General features: G+C 39.6%; 1 protein-coding gene across 7 annotated transcripts in view; it reads right to left on the bottom strand.

Moving 5' to 3' along the window:
• The window catches only part of UNC79 (unc-79 subunit of NALCN channel complex), a 135,871-nt gene that overhangs the window by 22,516 nt on the left and 93,042 nt on the right, over positions 1-20,313 (bottom strand). For all 7 annotated transcript variants that reach the window (XM_087725792.1, XM_087725805.1, XM_087725819.1 and 4 more), the window contains 7 exons: positions 18,821-18,859; positions 17,155-17,267; positions 16,986-17,071; positions 15,530-15,703; positions 14,422-14,490; positions 11,798-11,908; positions 5,969-6,073 (listed from right to left, as the gene is read on the bottom strand). In XM_087725792.1, coding sequence (XP_087581918.1) covers positions 5,969-6,073; positions 11,798-11,908; positions 14,422-14,490; positions 15,530-15,703; positions 16,986-17,071; positions 17,155-17,267; positions 18,821-18,859 — 697 coding nt within the window. The remainder of the gene's footprint in view (positions 1-5,968; positions 6,074-11,797; positions 11,909-14,421; positions 14,491-15,529; positions 15,704-16,985; positions 17,072-17,154; positions 17,268-18,820; positions 18,860-20,313) is intronic.

The following is a 20,313-nucleotide window of genomic DNA, read 5'->3' as shown; positions in this document are numbered from 1 at the left end:
ACAATTATGTGACCCGACAAAAGCGCAAACGTCATAAGCACGCCGACAACACCGCGGCACTAAAACCGCGATGTCAAAAGCGCGCCGACAACAGCGCGTCAACAACAGCGCGCCGACAGAAGCACAATTTAATTTAAGATAAGATTTACAGTTAGGTTTAGGGTTAGGTTTAGGGTTAGGTTTAGGGTTAGGTTTAGGGTTAGGTTTAGGGTTAGGGTTAGGGTTAGGTTTAGGTTTAGGTTTAGGGTTACATTACAGCGCGCTTCTGTCGGCGCGCTTCTGTCGGCGCGGTTTAGGGCTAATTAGTCACTCATTCGTCACGCGGTTTTGTTACCGCGCTTTAGACACCGCGGTTTAGTCAGGCGCGCTTTTGTTGTGCGCGCATTTGTGGTGGAACCTACAATTAAGTTCAAGTGAGGTACTAATACAACTCTATAAAGCCCTAGTAAGACCACACCTGGAGTACTGCATCCAGTTTTGGTCACCACAGTATAAAAAAGATGTTGAGACTCTAGAAAAAGTGCAGAGAACAGCAACCAGGATGATTAGGGGACTGGAGACTAAAACTTATGAAGAACGGTTATAGGAACTGGGCATGGCTAGTCTAGTGAAGAGAAGGACCAGGGGAGACATGATAGCAGTGTTCCAATATTTGAGGGGCTGCCACAGAGAGGAGGAGATCAAGCTATTTTCCAAGGCACCTGAGGGCCAGACAAGGAATAATGGATGGAAACTGACCAAGGAGAGATTCAACCTAGAAATAAGGAGGAACTTTCTGACAGTGAGAACAACCAACCAATGGAACAGCTTGCCTTCGGAAGATGTGAGAGCTTCATCAATTGAGACTTCCAAGAAGAGATTGGACTGCCATTTGTCAGAAATGGTGTAGGATCTCCTGCTTGAGTGGGTGGCTGGACTAGATGACCTATAAGGTCCCTTCCAACTCTGTTAATCTGTTAAAGTTGTATTAAGTCTAACTTGGCATCCTCTGTCTTGCTACTTTTTCATTGTTAACTGTTGCTAAATGTCTGGAAGGCATCATGTTGGGGAAGTCTGCACTAGAAAGTAAAGTACAGATCTGGTAGAAAAACAATGATACACTAGAAAGTACTGGGGAAAGACATTACATATGATGAAAGATCTGGAGAATGTGACGGTTACAGAAAGATAGAATGAGATGTGTATAATTAGCACTAAGAAGAGATAATTAGGAAATTATGATAGCCATTTTTAAACTGTTGAAGAGTATGCTGTCACATAAATAGTACACCACTTTTGGTTTTTGTTGCAGCAGATAGTGGCACTCAAATAAAGAGTTTTAAATTACAAAAATTACAAAAGAAATAAATAAATATTAGATAGGAGGAGTTTGGATGGTATCTAGCCAGCTATGCTGTAGAAATGGATTGATTTTACCACCATCACCAGTTTGGCCTAGATGACTTTCTATAATGTTTTTCAATTTGACATTAATCTTTCTCTTGACCATTAGCAAAGTGAGAAAAGATATAACTTTGAAATACTGGAGAGATATTATGATCAGCATTTTTGGTTCACATCTTCATATAGAAGCATGAAAAGCTTTCTTGGGAAAATCAACTTCCTTATCCTAAACTTAGTCATATTTACTTACAGGGTCTCTTCCTCCCTTCTTTAATTTGGGAAGCTCACTTATAAATAAGAATTTTCCTCCACATGCTTTTATTTACCAAGACACAATACGTAACCTTTAGTATAATGTTGTGAATCGATAACAGAAAATTGGCAAGACTGGTCACCTTGCCAATTTACTTATTTGATTTATAGTCCATCTTTCCTCAAGAGCTCATCTGACAAGAAAGAAGATAGATGGTACTCTTTGAATTTAAAGTTTCTTTTTAAAAATGTACAAATTAAGAACAAAGAACCTAAGAGAAGCTTTGCTAAGCCAACATTTTATGCCTCACAATAAATATATTCAGGAAGCTCGTAAACAATAGAAGAGTGGGTAGGGTGAATAGTTGCTTCTTAGCAATTGGTATTTAAGTATGCTACCTGTGATTAAGTAGTAAACAACCAACAACTATCAATAGCCTAATATTTAATGAACTTGAGTCTTCTTAATAAAAAACTTGCTGGGGGGTGATTAAGTCTATTGCAAAATTAATAGAGATGCACGCTCTTCCATTCTTTTTGCCATTATAAGAGTGCCATTTCCATCTCTTTTTGTCTAGAATACATTGTGTTTCTATGTTTAATAACTCTTGGCTGTATTCTGAGGGACATTCATACTGCTTAGAGTTAATACTGCAAGACGGTAGATTTGAACTGATTGTAAATCTTGACTTGTGAATACAGATCATAACCCAACATTCTGTACAATTGCACTGCTTTGTCTTCATACAAAACAGTATATGTTTTCTTCAATAAATGTGTCAATCTAAAAAACTCAAAAATGTACTCAAAGTACATCTCAAAAATGTATTGAGGGCTGTTCATACTTGGTAAAGAAGATCCTACTGATTTCCATCTTCTTTCCTTGGAGCCAAGAATTCATAGAATAAAATAACTGAACAGATGTCACTTATTCAAGGAAAAGTGTTTTACATTTTAAATTACAACCACCTGTCAGTGGTCTACTGCAGAATGAGTGGTCCAGCACTTTACTATACCAGAACAAGAACCATCTGAAGGAAGGAACCAAGATGGCCCATGGCGTGATGCACAGTCACACTCAGGGGTGTGAAACTCAAGGTCTGGGGGCTGGATCCGGCCCGCAAGGTACTTAGATCTGGCCCGCAGGGCCACCCTGGAAGCTGAGAAGGACCAACTTGCAGGGTTTCTGCCAATTAAACGGGCTCCTGAGCTCCGTTTTCAGCTGCCATGGCCTCCTGCCAGCGAAAATGGAGCTTGAGAGGGCAGCATGTGGCCCTCCCGAGTTCCATTTTCACTGGCAGGGGGTTGCAGGAGGCCATGGCAGCTGAAAACGGAGCTCAGGAGCTGGCGGAGCACTCAGGCTGCCATAGGCACCCCCGACACAAGTAACATTGAGCTGGCCACGCCCACCCCAACCCCTGGAAGTCAAATATAACCCTGATGCAGCCCTCAATGAAATCAAGCTTGACCCCTGCCTTAGAACAATTACAACAGAAGAACACATCACACAAAGCAAGTTTTTGTTTTTAATAGAATATCCTTAGCAATTATCTAAATCTTTCCAGCTTTTCCTAAAAAGCAAAAAATAGATACTTGTGTTAAATTTTATATAAATATGTTGGTATTTTTGTTAATATTAACTAATCAATAAAAATATAGTTTTTCATTGGTATGGATGTGAATTCATGGTGTAAAGCTGAGTTCTAGTTCTCTTTTCCATGCCTCCCGTATTCCTCTGTATGCGAAACTGGTCAGTCCAAGAACCAACCGTTTTGAAGAATGCTGGAATATTCTGTTACCTCTTTGGACCATGCTAAACTTCCTTCTAGTGTAGTTCCAGCATAGGAAAACCTACTTGCCAATATCATTTGTTTTGAATGCATCCCTGTTTCTGAGATAGAATAACTTAAGATAAGAATATGTATAAGCCAGGTGCTTCAAATAGGGGGGGAAAGAGCCTGTCAATCATGAGGAATGATGGGTGACCCTAGGAGCAAATTTGCAGAGCTCGGCATTTTGCCATGGGCCAGCCTGGTCACTTCTGTTTCAGCTGATTGTCATTTTGACATGGTTAAGTGCCAGTGATTGCCAGAGCAGTCACTCTGCGTTAGAGGTCAGCCCCTGCCAGGTGGCTGTATATAAAAATGTAAAACAATTTGACTTGAATAAGTGACATCTGCTGTGTTCTTCCACTTCAGCCCTTGTAATGTGAATCCTTTAACCTCAAAGAAGAACTGTTGAGATGAGCAGGGTCTTGTTTACCAAACATGAAGAGTTCTCCGTTAATCTTTTGGAATGGAGCTTTTTTCTATTTAGATTATCCACTTTTTGAAGAAAACTTATACCATTTGATATGTAGCCGCAGAATTTGGGGATACAATCTGTGTTCACATTTTCAGATTTTCAATTAGGTCAATTCTACTGTTCTACACTACCACTTCTTATAGAGTAGAGTAGAGTAGAGTAGAGTAGAGTAGAGTAGAGTAGAGTAGAGTAGAGTAGAGTAGAGTAGAGTAGAATAGAATAGAATAGAATAGAATAGAATAGAATAGAATAGAATAGAATAGAATACTTTATTGGCCAAGTGTGATTAGACACACAAGGAATTTGTCTTTGGTGCATATGTTCTTAGTGTACATAAGGAGAATAAAATACATTCATCAAGAATAAAAAGATATAGTGATAGTTAAGGTTAGTAATAAGCTATCAAAGAATATTATTATATCTAAGAGCAATTTTGACCCTATTTGTAAAATATATGAGGAACCTGTGCTTTTTAAAAAATTCCTAAAGAAGAAAATAGTTTTAAAAATCCTAGAACCATTTACATTAGACTCCTTGACAGTAGCTTCTAAACAATACAAGTTGGGCAAAAAGATATAAATAAAGTATAATTGTGGAATATTTCAGTATTTATTAGATGCATGTCTAGATTTATGTCTTTAAGAATAATGCAGATTTGATTTACAAATCAAATAATTTTTATTTCTGCTAGTACAGTCAGCTTGGGAAAAAAGATGAAGGGGAGTTATGGTTCTGTACCTGCCAAATTGAGTAGTGCCTCAACCACATAATACTTTGTTTGTTTATTTATTTATTATTCATTTGTTTGTCAAACATGTACAAGATAACAAGTAAAGGTATTAACATAAACATGAACAGAGGAAGTAAATACAGATAAATGGGGACGGTAGGCACTGTGTAGGTGCGTGTATGCACCCCCCATTAACGGACCTCTTAAGAATGGAGTGGGTCCACTGTAAACAGTTTGAGATTGAAGCTGTGAGGGTTTGAGGCTGTAACAATGGAGTTGGGTAGAGCATTCCAAGCGTTGACCATTCTGTTGCTGAAGTCCTATTTTCTGCAGTCGACTTTGAAGTGGTTTACCTTGAGTTTGCATTGATTGTTTGCCCGTGTATTATTATGGTTGAAGCTGAAGAAGTTGTTGACAAGCAAGAGGTTGTAGCAGACAATTTTGTGTACCGTGCTTAGATCGAACCACAGGCAGCGCAATTCCAGATTGACCAAGCCCAAAATTTCAAGCCTGGTGGCATAGGGAATTCTATTGTGAGTAGAGGAGTGGAGTACTCTTCTCATAAAATACCTCTGAACCCAATAGTTATTTTAATCCAGGAAATAATATTCTTAAATTTCAATTCAATACTGTTCCATAGTAATGAGAGATTCTGGGCTCACAGCGATCACATTCAGCTTCTTCTACTGCACTAGAAATGTTCACTCTTCGATGTTACTTTATTTTTACATAAATAAACTAACTGCATGGGGAAAGATAAGATTTAAAAGCTGTCTTCATTTCTTGTCTACTTTGCAAAATATATTTTCAACCATTACTTGCACTTCATTAATATTTTCCTCTTCTATTACGCAAATCAGAGTAGCTGGAGTTAGGAACATCATGGATGTTTTAATTACAAAGTGATTATAAAGAACTCTAAATGGAAAGTTTTATTATATTGTCCTTGGAGAGCATCCCATTTGCAAATTGCTCGGTATTTGTTCCAGCTGAGAATTTAAAACATGAGAGATCACCAAGAACAAATATAACAGGATAAGGAAATACAGTGGACATATAGCCATAAATATAACAGACTTGAACTGACACAAAGATGAAATACTTCACAGCATGAAGTATTTTGCAGAAAGGTGAATTTGGCTGCCTCAAGTGGCACAATTTAGTAGGATGGATGACAGCATGTAACGGTACTTCAATAGTGCAGCAATTTTTTTAAAATCCTACCTCAAACCTTTCAAACAGTGAAGAGAAAAAGGACAAACATTTTCACTGGAAAACTATTACAATATTTGGTTGTACCTGGACCAACAGCAGCAGATTGGTGTCTGGCAAAGGCGACTTTAACTTCAAAGCTTGCAGTAACTCTAAGATGACACTGCGGGATAAGTAGAACTTATCCCTTTCCTAAAATAAAGGAAATTAGTGTTTATTATATTTTTAGTATCACAGGGGTGTGGGGTGGGTGGGTGGGGATGAGGGTGGGGTGGGTATGCACAGTTATTTCTACCCATATCTTCCTGCATATACAAGGTGTACCCAAAATCAGGAGTCATGGACAATTTGTTACATAAATTACATTAAATGTTTGAACTGGTAGCCATTTTCTTCTAAACTCTTCTTAATGGCAGATGATTTTCCTTACTGATGAATGCTCTTTAAACATGCCTATGTATAATAAGGTGTTTGCAAATTTTAATGTAATGGTCTCCTTTAGATCATCTACTACTGGACTGTGGCACCTGACTTTTGCTACTCTCTGTCACATATCTGCAGTCTGAATGGATGTGTATCAGTGGTGGGATTCAGCTGGTTCGCACCTATTCAGGAGAACCGGTTGGTAACTTTCCAGGCAGTTCGGAGAACCGGTTGTTGAAAGAAATCTTATTTTGTTTTTCCACACTTTACAGGGCTAATCCTGTAAGGAAGGCAGGAAGGAAACATTCTGGTGTTGTTTCTAGCCTCATCTTTGTTGACCTGTTTACAGCAACTGTCTCTCCGGTTAACCCTGATTACATTGTAAGAGCTCTAAAGCGAAGCACCCATCAACGGGAGTGACGTTAAGTTGGCCACACCCACCCAGTCAAGTGACCACTGAGCCCTGCCTACCCAGATGGCCATTAGGGCAGAGAACCGGTTGTTAAATTATTTGAATCCCGCCACTGATGTGTATATATGCATATTTATGTACTAGTTTGCATATACCCTATGCAAATGTTTGGATACTGAACATCCTCTATTTCCCCCCCTCTCTCTCTTTTACTTCTGTGACAACTAAGAGTTAAGAGTTTATTAACATTTATAGGCCGCCCTTTTCCCTGAGGGGACTCAGGGCGGCTCACATAAAATCAGGAAAGGGGAATACAAACAATGACGTAGACACACATAAAGTAAAAATAATGAGCAACATTCATTCATCATTCGGGAGGGGCGGCTATCTTTGTCCCCAGGCCTGACGGGCTAGCCAGGTCTTAAGGGCTATGTGGAAGGCCTGGACGGTGGTGAGAGTACGAATCTCCACGGGGAGCTTGTTCCAAAGGGTCGGAGCTACTACTGAAAAGGCCCTCCTCCTTGTAGTTGCCAGCCGGCATTGGCTGGCAGATGGAATTCGGAGGAGGCCCAATCTATGAGATCTAATTGGATCTGCTAAAATAGAACTGCTATTCTATTCAAAAAGTCCTACAAGTGTCCAGATCAAATGTAAGGAAGGAGGACAGATGAGCTACAGATAGAAACAGCCTCTCATTTCCTTGAGTGAAAACACCATTGTAGAGGAGTTTAGAATATAGGATCTCAACTATAGAATATGAATGAAGGTATTAAGTCAAAGCAGAATTGGGTGTGTGTGTGTGGATCCTGAGAATCATACCTACATTGTAATACATCCAACAGTATTTTGACCTGCAAGGTAGTTTCCTATAAACCTTTTGGTTGCATTTGCAGCACACTGGCCAAAGTGTGCCAAAACTAATAGGTATGTCTATACAGTAGGGAATGCTTCAAGTTGCACAGATATACTCACTCTATTTTACTAACTAGTATTTAACAGCACTTGGCAATAGTATTTAGACTTGCACACTGCTTCATAGTGCTCTAAAGCTCTCTCTGAGTGATTTTTACAAAGTCAACATATTACCCCCAGCAATCTGGGTCCTCATTTTACTTCTCATTACCTTCAGGATGATGGAAGGCTGAGTCAACCTTGAGCTGATCAAGATCGAACTGTTGTCAGTTGACAGGGTTAGCCTGCAATACTGCATTCTAACCACTGCGCCTCCACAGCTGAATCAAATACTCAGTTGATTCAAGCCATTATGGTGAAGATCAATATATATGGACACTTCTGGTGGCAACTGCGGCAGTGTGGCATATAGAAGTGGATACCATAGAATGCAAGAGGGAAAAATGGCAAAGAACGCAGATTAATGAGCAGAATGAAAGACAGAAAAAAATAGTTAGGTTGTGTGTCTGGGAAACTAAGAGAAACAGAAAAGCTGTGATAGATCCTTTGATGGATGGATGGATGGATGAATTGATGAAAATGGATGAATGAATGGCACAGTCAGTGAACGTATTCTTGAAAGTGAAGGTAGAGATTTAATTATGAATGGAAAGTATGTCCATTAAAAGTATGTCAGAAAATATAAATTGGTGACATATAGATTATTGTAGGCTTCTATAAAAGTAGAAATCCATGGGATATTGACAATTGCATGATTCAGTCCAGTGAAAACAAATTATGGAAGAGCCAGGGATGAATTTGAGGGAAAGTATGCAACATTCTGAATGAATGTGATCCAGGGGAAAATATTTTGTTATATGACATAAATGGATGGTTAAGAATGAGACAAGAGAGCACAGAAAAAGTAATGAGGCTCTACTGAGGCACAAAATAAATGGGAATAGTGACTAGTGAGCATCAGCGTAGAGAAAGTGCTTTTTTACAAGCATAAATCTTTTCATACAGAGACATGGAAAAGGAATGAATCAAAAAGCACGCTGAATCTGCTTGTTGTTGTTTTAATAAAAAAAATGACAAAATTAGTGAAGGGCAATGAGATGCTCTGAAGATGGGATCCACCACACTTCATGGCACCAAGAGTGGATTGTGGGGGGAAATGGACATGGGATTAAAAAGAAAAGAAATAAGAAAAAGAAAAGAAACTAACTGAAAGCAAAATAATATAGGAAGAGAGAGCATAAGGGCTTCTTTAGCAAAGTCTGTAAAGCAAACCCTCCCAGGGAAATCTATAATAGTCTAATTTTTTTTCTGAGTGTTTCTGTGTATGCACATGCATTGCACACATGCATTTGTGTATCTATTCCTATCATCATTGTCTCTATTTCTATCTCTATGTTTTGTGTGTGTGTGTGTGTGTGTGTGTGTGTGTGTGTGTGTACACCTGTGGGCGTGGGTGTGTCCACATTCCAAAGCTCCAATCTCCTGTAAGCCAAAGGATTTACATTCCACAAGTGAAGAACATGTCGTACAGAGAATTGCAGTCATGTCATCTCTTGTTCTGCTCATTGAGCAATGTCTCCTGGTACATAGAAAAAGGTGGGCTTCCCCACCTATTGAAACTGACTCACTTTACTGCTACACACACACACACACACACACGGTCTCTGCAGTTGACAGATATGAGTATTTACTAGATTTTCATTATTTTTCTACTTGCAAACACTGGAAATAGTAGGCAGCCCCCCACCCTGAAATCGAAGTGAGTGACTGTGATGAAACGGGCCGTTCCTACAGATACTCTATTTAGAGAGTCACCAAACATCATATTCAACAAAATGAATTAAATTCATTCATTCATCATTACCATAAATGTATTTTATGCAATCCATTCCAATTCTAAAATTCAAACCTTTTAAATTTTAGGAGGAAGGATGGTTAAATAAAGACCAGAGAGATTTGGACTACTGTAACTTGAAAGGTAAAAAGACCTGCAGTCATCTGCAGATTGTATTTTTAATTATACTTTTAGTTATTAGTTAATTGGAATTCTCTTTAAATAGAAGTGAAATATAAAAAAGAAACATGGTTTTTAATTTGTTTTGAAATATCACATTATCCATATTGAAACACTATTAGATTATTTTTTTTAAAAAAAATCAAATGCTGATGCATAAATATGCCTTCCAAACAATATGATCGTATTTTTGGTGTTCCTTTTTTTATCGGGACATAATTTTCCAATTCTTTACCACTTTGGGGGAGGGCGGGGTGTAACATGACAATCCATATTAAATCAAGTAGCGGAAGTGAAATTAGGATATCAAAATTCAAAGCTAAACAGAAGGTCAGAACCTTTGCAGGATAAAATAGTAGGCAAACCTTCTGCAAGCTTTCAATCCAATGTCTGCACTCAGTAAGAGAGAATTGAATATGAATGTTCTAAGGCAGTGTTTCTCAACCTTGTCAACTTGAAGATGTCTGGACTTCAACTCCCAGAATTCCCCAGCCAGCATTCACTGGCTGGGGAATTCTGGGAGTTGAAGTCCAGACATCTTCAAGTTGACAAGGTTGAGAAACACTGTAAGGGTTATTAGAAAAGCTCCAAAACAGAGCTCTGAAACATTGTTTGGCAACTGCAGCCTGAGGGCACAGGCAACTCTTAGCCTACTTTGATGCCCTTGTGTGAAAGGGTAGCATTCCAGACAGTGCTATGAAAAAGGCCATCCTATCTTAAATAAAAATACTTATTATGCATGGATGCCGGCCTTTTTATTTTGCTCATAAAATGAGCATCAAAAAGAGGAAATGCCTTATATTTGGAAGTGTTAGAATGTATCTCTACTTAAACAAATTGCACATAGTTCATGATGCCTGGGGAGGACGGGACTGCTTCTTTCTTCTTGACATCTAGAGAATAGCTGCCAAATTGATTTAAAAAAAATACAGAGCTAAACGGGCAAAATGTTTAACTGTCATAAAATAGTTCAGATGTTCCTCTCTGCTTTGTAACAAAAATGAAAGACTTTACTAAAAGATATCCTGCCTTGGGAAATTGATTATAACCCAACCTTTTGTGGTCTTTAACTACTGAACAAACAAATAAGGATGTGTGTGTTCTTAAAAAGAAGTCTTTCGCTAGAGTTTGTTCATTTTTACTAGCTCATAACTGAGCAAGAGCAATGTTGGGTATGTCAAATTGAACTTGGCCTGTTCAACTGCTATTTTAACCACTACACCATGCTATTTTTCAGTTGATTGGATGCATTATGGACTCTTGTGATGTTTCATTATCATCTGCTTCCCATTAAAATTGGTGCCAAGTGCAAATTAAGAGTAGGACAAAATCTACAAAGCCTCTACATTGGAAATACTTCAGATAGTATTTTTTGTCCAAAGAAGAGTATATATCACTCTTTGCCAGGATTAACATCGGATCACGATACTTTTATCCCAGATTCATAGTAGTCTGTCATATGATATGCAGCTCTTGCTGCTATTGCCACATGCTGATAGTTATTTAACAGGATGCAAGCCAGGGGTGAAATCAAATTACCTTTGCTACCAGTTCACAAATGTGAGCACACGAGCCACCTCCATGCACACGCCACCTCAGTGCATGCGCAGGACCTTCCACACATGCGCAGAGCATCAAAAATGAAATGATGACATCCAGGCAGGTGGGTGGAGCCTGCTACTGAGCACGCCTGCAAAGGTTAGTAGAATAGCGAAGGAGAGAGTTCGCTGTGCCACGCGATTTAGGTTAGCTAGAAAGCAGGAAATCCCACGATTCTAGCGAATATAAATCACAGCTGATCATCGGAAATACCAGTTTGCCCAAACTGGTAGCATTTTCTTACTACTGGTTTGGGCGAACTGGTCTGAACCTGTAGCATTTCACCCCTGATGCAAGCCCATTCAATGGATTCCTTTTCTCTCTTAGTGAGTCATCTTAAATCTGAAAACAAGGAAGTCAACTTAAATTTGCCAAATCGTTTAAAATAATTGTTGTAAATCTTTCATGTATAACCCTACTCCTAACTAGAGGATTATAGCATTTTTCATTTAAAAAATAAAACAGATTTGCCTAAATCACTGTTTTGCTGGAAAGCATAACAAGGTAATGTTTCATCTCTCCCTAAAGAATTTTAGAACAGCTACAATTGAATTACCTTTGTGAAAGCTCGGTGACATAAGCCACACAGTTCAATCAAATAAGCCAGGGTAAAGATGGCATTCTGAATGACAAAGCTCAGCAATTTTGAAAATGGCTCCAGCAGGCTCTGTAATAATAACACCAATAATCATAATTATGTCAGAACATTTCCATGCCTCTGCAAAATGCACAATGCACATGTTATGAAATTTTCCACCCTAACAAAGCTTTTAGTTTTCACTTGGAAGGTGCAAGGCAGTGGCTGTCCAAGCTGATTCATCTCATGGCTGATACTCAGGAATTTCCCAGCCAGTACCTTGAATGAACTTCTGGAGGATGTTTCAGGGGGAAATGGAACTTTCCCTCTGGGATAGTCGATAGATAAATGCTAAAAGATGTCCCAGACTGCTAGCCTCTATCATTGGAAGAGCAAGCAACAGCACCAAGGGATCAATTTATGCCACTCTTTTGGAGACCGAAAGGCATCAGAAATTTCTGGATCCTTCTCAGAATTTCAATCACAATGCTCCGCAGCAAAGGAAGTTCAACAGCAATCATACATCAACAAGTTGTAGGCATCCATTGGAAACCGACTGTAGTCCAGATGGACAGAAGTAATGCCTACATTTCATAAATAAATAAATTAGTGCTAAAATTCTCCAGAAAGAGTCCCTCAAGATTGGTTTGGCTAAATTTGCTAATTACCGATTCTTGTTCTGCTGATACATCTGGTGTAAAATTTAAGCATCACTGGACATGGGCGCCAGGAGGTGGGGTTGAGCCTGTACATTGGCTATGTTAATTGTTATGGATGGATCTCGGCTGCTGTTTTATGGGCTGTTGCTTTATGTGCATTTGGAGGGAGGGAGACATGTCTTTCTGTTTTTTATAATTTTTAACGTTGTTAGTTGCCCAGAGTAATCAAGCTGAAATAGGCAGCAATATAAATTGAACAAACAAACATTGTAAAGACAAGGAGGTATAAATGCATAATCATATAATAATAAATGGAATCTTAGTGGTTTCTGATATCATTCATAATGCTATTCTTCTGGACAGTTCATGATATTAAAAGTGGGGAAGAGTGTTAGGGTGGTTCTTCTCCTTCCTGTAGGTCAGTTCCAGTTCCAGTTGGTGTTATGTGGGTGGGGAAGGGAAGATCTAGTCCAAAGCTTCTTTTTTTAAAAAGTTGCTCAGGGTTTTAATATTCCCTGCTCCTGTTTAACATCTACATGAAGAAACTGGGTGAGTTCATCTTTCGCAGGGGGTGATATCTCATCAGTATGCTAAGGATACTTATTTATATATCCCTCCCTGGAGTTACAAGTGATGTTGTTCAGATATTTTCTCAGTGTCTAGGGGACTTGATAGGCAACAATAGGCTCCAGGCCAACTTCAGCAAAACTAGGTGGCTGTGGATTTTAGGCCTTCCTGGATCCAATGATTTGATCTTTAGTTCTGGATGGAATAGCACTACTTCATGTGAATATACAGTTTGGGAGTTTCTCCTGCAGTTCTATCTCAGTTTAAGGATCGGAGCATAAAAAAACTGGCTGAGTGACTTCATTCAGTCAGTCTCTCTCAGTCAAATTCACCTCACAGAGTTCTTGTAGGGAAAATAGGAAGAAGAAGGAATATGAGGAATATTAGAGAATATTCCAGAGAAGAGCAACAAAGATGATTAGGGGACTGTAGGCTAACACATATGAAGAACTGATGCAGGAACTGGGTATGTCTAGTTTAATGAAAAGAAGGACTAGGGGAGACGTGATAGCAGAGTTCCAATATCTCAGGGGTTGCCACAAAGAAGAGGGAGTCAAACTATTCTCCGAAGCACCCGAGGGTAGAACAAGAAGCAATGGGTGGAAACTAATCGAGGAGAAAAGCAACTTAGAACTGAGGAGAAATTTCCTGACAGTTAGGACAATTAATTAGTGGAACAACTTGCCTCCAGAAGTTGTGGATGCTCCAACACTGAAAGTTTTTAAAAAGATGTTGGATCTAAAATGGTATAAGGTTTCCTGCCTAGGCAGGGGGTTGGACTAGAAGACCTCCAAAGTCCCTTCCAACTCTGTTATTCTATTCTACTCTATTCTATTAGATATGTGCAACACCTTGGGTTGTATATGGGGAGGGGGGGATCTTTTTAAAAAGTGACAGCCATTGTAGCGTAGCTACTATTGATTTGATTCACAAGGTAGAAGCTTATTTATGGGCATTGTTGTGGTTGTTGATTGACATTATACTATTATTATAGCTGGCTGTGCAGTCAGTGAGCCAACTGTATAGACTGGATTTGGTATTTTATCTACTTATTGAATCCTTCCCAAGGACCTGGGATAGGCAGATTAAAAAAAATATTATTAGGACATATTAAATTTTAATATTAAGGTAGCTGCCTAGAGTCACTGCTGAGAGATGAGTGGCCGTATAAATGGAAATAACAAACAGAACACCTGAACGGATTCTATTTTATGCTTCAGTTATTCCCTTTATCCAAGAGAACTGTAAAAATGTAAAAAGCTGACAGAGAGAGTAAATACAGATACTCAACACAACACCTTTTTAAATAAAAGCAAATCTCACTGCATTAGTATTAGAACAGCTATTTAGTTTCCCACTGTTTCCCTTTTAACTTACCCTGGCAGCACTACTGGTGGGAATCTTCAGCAAACAGATCATTATCCTTACACTGGAATCCAGTGAACACTTCAGGCAAAGAAGGACACAGAGGAATTACAAGCTATTCTTCACATGTTCATTCAGTATTTAGGAATGTCAGATTAATCAAAGAAAAGCAGAGCTGCACAATCAATAAACACAGAATGGAGAATTCAACATAACTCCTGGGTTCTAAAAACCTCTATAGCTTAATTTAAAGAGAGAAAGAGGGGAGGGACTAAGTTCCTAGCTCTCACGTATGAAATAAATGCTTGAAAGAATGTGAGAAACACTACTGAAAACTTCAGAGACCAAGGGTACAAAGCTGTAGAGTTGGAGTAGGCTGGGCAAATAGTGCTTGGTCACCTTCTCTGAAAGCAATGTAGGTCTTTCAAATGTGCCTACACCTAACTTCTTGCTGGATAGCAGGTAAACTATGACACTGGAAAGGCACAGATACAGATCAAACACCAACAAGGTAACAATATGCATCCTGGGGACAGGACAATTCATTAACCTGGCATCACTGGCTGGCTAGTGCACATCCTTAGACAAGAATGTATGTTCTACATTGTGCCTGGCTTGTTCCCCAGTCACTGATGCCGAAAGGTGGGTGGAATCCTTGGTGCCAACATATGCATTGGAACTGCCTTATTATGTTTTTTGCACTCTACAAGCCTCCTAAACACTATTCACGAAAAACAGGCTATTTTGGGGAGGTCTGCAGAGTGCAAAAACTTTTTTTAAAAAATTTGCCTCTTCAAAATCTTGGTGCGTCTTATACTCCGAAAAATATGGTACTTCCTATCTTTGCCCAAAAAAAATTCCAAGAAAAAATTCTGGTGCCCAAATAGAAATGGAACACCACTGTCCATTCTCATTTCTATCTCTATGAAAAATGAACATTTGACCAAAATACACACACACATAAATCAAAATATATGTAGCCCACTGTAAAATAGAAGTTAATAGATAGCTGATTTATATGTCTGGTGTTCTTTACAGTGACTGGACGCAGTGTTTGTCTGTCAAGAATTTAGACATAACTCTCTCCCAGAATATACTAGATTGGAACTAGAAACTCTACCTTAAGGGGCAAAACACATGGTAGTTTGGTAAAGAAAGTTTGAAACTGGTTGCTGATTGTAGTCCAAAGGTTGCTTGGGGAATCCATTGGCAAAGCTTCCATAAATGTAGCAATGTTTTCCAAGCAGCGTAACATTCCACCTCCTGCTGGCAAATTCTTTTTGTTGTTTAAACCCTAAGAAAACAAGTAAGCCATTCAGGCAAAAGATGTAAAATAAAAACAGGAAAGTATTTTCGTTTCGCTTAAAATATGTATAAATCTAAGCGCTTCACGTTTTTTCTCACAAATCTGCTACAACAGACAGTCTTCCTGCTTCACGGGTAACAGTGTATGCTAAAACTCTTAAGAAGAAAAAGAGCAGAAAAAGTTTTGAACATGCCAGTGTAGAGAAAGAGATCTTTCATGTCCATCATCCTAGTTTTTCTTGATCATTCAATGCGCTTTGATAACGTTGATTACTGTATCCGTCTGGACTGGGTTTGGGGTTTAAGAGTGGGGGGCACAATGTTCACTGCTTTCCTCCAAAGCCAGTTCCATTTGGTGTTGTTGGGAGGAAGCGATCTGGCCTGGAGCCTTGCTTTGCAGGTTTCCTTGGGCCTTTACACTTACGTTAAATAGCATCAAATACTGAAGAGATACATCTCTACCATGGACCAACCAAGCAATCAATATTTTATCTCAATGCTGGAACCTATGAGGGTTTTGATGAGAGAGAACAGGCTTCAATTCAACCCAGCAAGACAGAAATTATGAGTTATAAGGCTCTTTGGATCTGGAGACTTTTCATATTTAGTTCTGAATGGAGTTGCATTTGAATGTGATCCGTTCCAGGAACCTGAAGCCCTGTTGATGTCAAGGGGATTTATTCAAAAAATATGTATACGATTGCAGTATGATACACACACTACAATAAACTACTTTCCCTTCCTTTTCCTTCCTAGCCTTGGCGTTGGGCAATCATCTGTCTAAGTGAAAGGTGACAATGTGATAGGATGTTCCTTTAGAGTTTGTTCTATTATCAGATGGACATGAATAACTACTTCCAAGAGTGAAAAAAGGATGTTCACTCCATGACAACACGGGCAACTTTCTTTCAATCCAGTCCTCCTATCTCAAAGTAATTGCAATTTATCTCAGGTTCTGTGCTTTCCTTCCTCATTCTTCATCCTCCCTGCCCAGACGTCTGCTGGTAAAGAAATAGATTTCTCTAGCCAGCAATCTGAATAGCTTTTTTGCAAAAGGTTCAGAAATTAAACTAAGGGCTGGATGCAGCCTTGGGGCAACAGAATGCTCACTCCTATGTTACACAATTGAATAAATGTCTTCAGCTTACTGCAGTACAAGCAAACTTTAGAATGGAAAACACTGTATAAGGGTAGAAAATGAAACACTTGTCCATACAACTAATGGGAAAATAGTATCAAGAGTGGACCTTAAAGAAGTAGAATAGACTGACCTCTAAGAGTTGGCTCAATGCAGCTATAGAACTCAGCTCACTGAAATCCATAAGAGAGGTGGCCAAGGTTCGTAAAAAGTTTCCATCTGCAAATGACAATTGTTTTAGTGGGATTTCATGTGAACATAATGCAGAGTCTCAGAAATAAATTATAAGCACAGCATATTACCCTTGATGTTGCTCTGAAACAGCTGTGGAAATATACCATTGGGAGCAAGCTGATGGAAAATGCAACGCAGAAACTGCTTTGCCACACCTGCAGCGTTTCCTGGAATCATCATACTGGGGGTGGGGGGGTGGGGCATTAAAGTAAAGGAAGAGAGAAAAATATTGTGACCATACTAAAATATTTCATCATGAAGGAACCAATAAGAACACAGATGGACATTAAGAATCAGATTATTCATACTTTACAGCTTGAAAGAAATAAGAACTAGGAAAAACAACAATCCTTTGAAAGATCTAATATTTGTGTGTGTGTGTGTGTGTGTATGTATGTGTATGTATGTGTATGTGTGTGTGTGTGTGTGTTTCAGAATAACTCTGGAATGCCTTGAACAATTTCAACCAAACTTGGTATATAGAAGACTTTCTCTTTGGAAAAAAATACTGTGGGGGAAAGACACCCCTAACACCCCTTGGGGTGTGTGTTCTATTAAGATACAACCTGTTGTGCCGTACTGCCTTCTACTATACAGCACAGTGGAGTTGCCATGGTTAGGGCTTCACAGTACTCCACAAGGCGTCTCCCTCTAGTAAGGGGGAAAATCCAACATTAGAAATTCCGTTTGGTCCGGACATTTTCCCCCTATAAATAAATACCTGGGCAATGCAGGGTTATTGGCTAGTTCAATCTAATGTGCAAAATAACCCATCCATACAGTGCCAGAATGCCTTAGATTTGCATACAGTGCCAGAATGCCTTAGACAAGCATAGATTTGGGATTTTTCATGATTCTGAATCACGTGGGTTGCCTAAATAAATAGAAAAGGCTTTCTTGTCCAGGTAGTGGAGAGGCCAGGCATGCATATTTGTTCTCCTTCTCTCAATCCCACTTTTGTGTTGATTAAACACAAAAGTGCGATATCATATAGGTAGGTCTTATGTCATTCTATAAGCAGAACAGCACAGGTGTAATATAATACTAATAATTTTATGCAAATGTTTTATATCACTACAATAGGCAGCACTATATTGAATTTGTACTCTATTCTTCAATGGTGGGAGATATCATCAAACAGTGAATAATCACATTATCAAATATCAAGATATATTGGTACCCATGTGACTTTTTCCTTTCTCTATTAGTATCTTACCCTATTACACTTAAGATGTGCAATTACTGTGGAATGGCTCCTTTCAGTGCCACTCGGTTAATATCAGAAACTCCACATAAATAAATCCATGACATGGTTACTTCTCCTGGCAGAATTGTTACATGCTAAATATAGACATGATTGGAACTGAGTTATGGATTTCTCCTACATGATCTGAGACTCCAGATGTTATCTGACAAAAGACACCATGTTATGTACCTCCTTAATGAAATGTATGCGCGAATATTCAGGAGTTCCCTATTTTTTTCTAGATAGCTCTCTATTTCTGTACTAGTTTATGGAAATATTATATTTATACTGCAGTGGTTTGATACAAAATTATCTATTTATTTTTAATACTTCTAAACGGCCCATCTCCTCTCAAAGAGGAGCTCTATTATTCATCTAATATTGCTGTTCTGTTTTGGATCAAAATCAAATATTCATAAGAAATGTTTATGCTTTTGTTTGTTCTGTAGGCCTGTTGCAAAAAAAAAATGATTAACATTATACAGTACCTTTCTGCTTGATTAGAAAAATTGGTACTTGAAGCCAACCTGGTGAGGGGGAAAAGACCAGGGGATGGGAAGGGAGAGAATTAAATAAAAATGTCATTTTTTTCAATAAAACAGTTGGAATTGGTTATGCAATCAAATAAAAATTGAGCTAAGATGACTTAGCTGAACAATCTTTTGTTAGGAAAAAAGCTGCCACAATGGTTTTGTAAAAGGGCTGTATTGGAGCACTCACTGATAAATCTACTTTCCTTATCATAAGAATAGAGAAGGGTGTATAGTTTGTAAGCAAGAGATCCCATTTACGTTAACAGTATAGAGTTTAGAGTTTATAGAGTTTATTGGGATTTATAGGCCGCCCTTTTCCCTGAGGGGACTCAGGGCGGCTTACAACCACAAGGGAGGGGGGTGCAGTGTCAAAAAAACAAAACAAAATGTGAACAAAGAAAAATAGTAAAAACACAACTTTCGTTCAGCAATCAAACACTCGGGCGGGTGAATTGGAAACCTATCCCCAGGCCTGCTGGGAGAGCCAGATCTTGAGGGCTGCGCGGAAGGTCTGGATGGTGGTGAGGGTACAGATCTCAACGGGGAGATCGTTCCACAGGGTCGGAGCTGCAACAGAAAAGGCTCTCCTCCGTGTGGTCGCCAGTCGACATTGACTGGCAGATGGAATTCGGAGGAGGCCCAGTCTGTGCGATCTAATTGGTCGTAGGGAGGTGATCGGCAGAAGGCGGTCTCTCAAGTACCCAGATCCACTACCATGGAGTGCTTTAAAGGTGGTCATCAGTACCCTGAAGCGCACCCGGAGACCAACAGGTAGCCAGTGCAGCTCGCGGAGGACGGGTGTAACGTGGGCGAACCGCGGTGCGCCCACTATCACTCGCGCGGCTGCATTCTGGACTAGCTGTAGTCGCCGGATGTACTTCAAGGGCAACCCCATGTAGAGCCCATTGCAGTATTCCAGCCTAGAGATCACAAGGGCTTGAGTGACTGTTGTGAGAGCCTCCCGATCTAGGTAGGGCCGCAACTGGCGGACCAGGCGAACCTGGGCAAATGCCCCCCTGGTCACAGCTGACAGCTGGTGGTCAAAAGTCAGCTGTGGGTCCAGGAGGACTCCTAAGTTGCGGACCCTATCTGAGGGGTATAAAATTTGACCCCCCAGCCTAAGCGTTGGTACATTGGCCAAATTATTGGGAGGGAAGCACAACAGCCACTCGGTCTTGTCCGGGTTGAGTACCAGTTTGTTAGCACTCATCCAGTTCTTAACGGCCTCTAGGCCCTGGTTCATCACGTCCACCGCTTCATTGAGTTGGCACGGGGCGGACAGATACAGCTGCGTATCGTCCGCATATTGGTGGTATTTTATCCCGTGCCTCCGAATGATCTCGCCCAGCGGTTTCATGTATATGTTAAATAGTAGGGGGGATAAGACCGAACCCTGAGGCACCCCACATGTTAGGGGCCTCAGGGACGATCTCTGCCCCCCGACCAAC

Source organism: Thamnophis sirtalis, unplaced genomic scaffold (assembly GCF_051295495.1).
Source record: "Thamnophis sirtalis isolate CommonGarterSnake01/CBP01778 unplaced genomic scaffold, rThaSir2_p1.2 scaffold_1, whole genome shotgun sequence".
Taxonomy (NCBI): Eukaryota; Metazoa; Chordata; class Lepidosauria; order Squamata; family Natricidae; genus Thamnophis; species Thamnophis sirtalis.
Note: the sequence above shows the minus strand (reverse complement) of the source record. Positions and strands in the feature narration are given on the sequence as shown.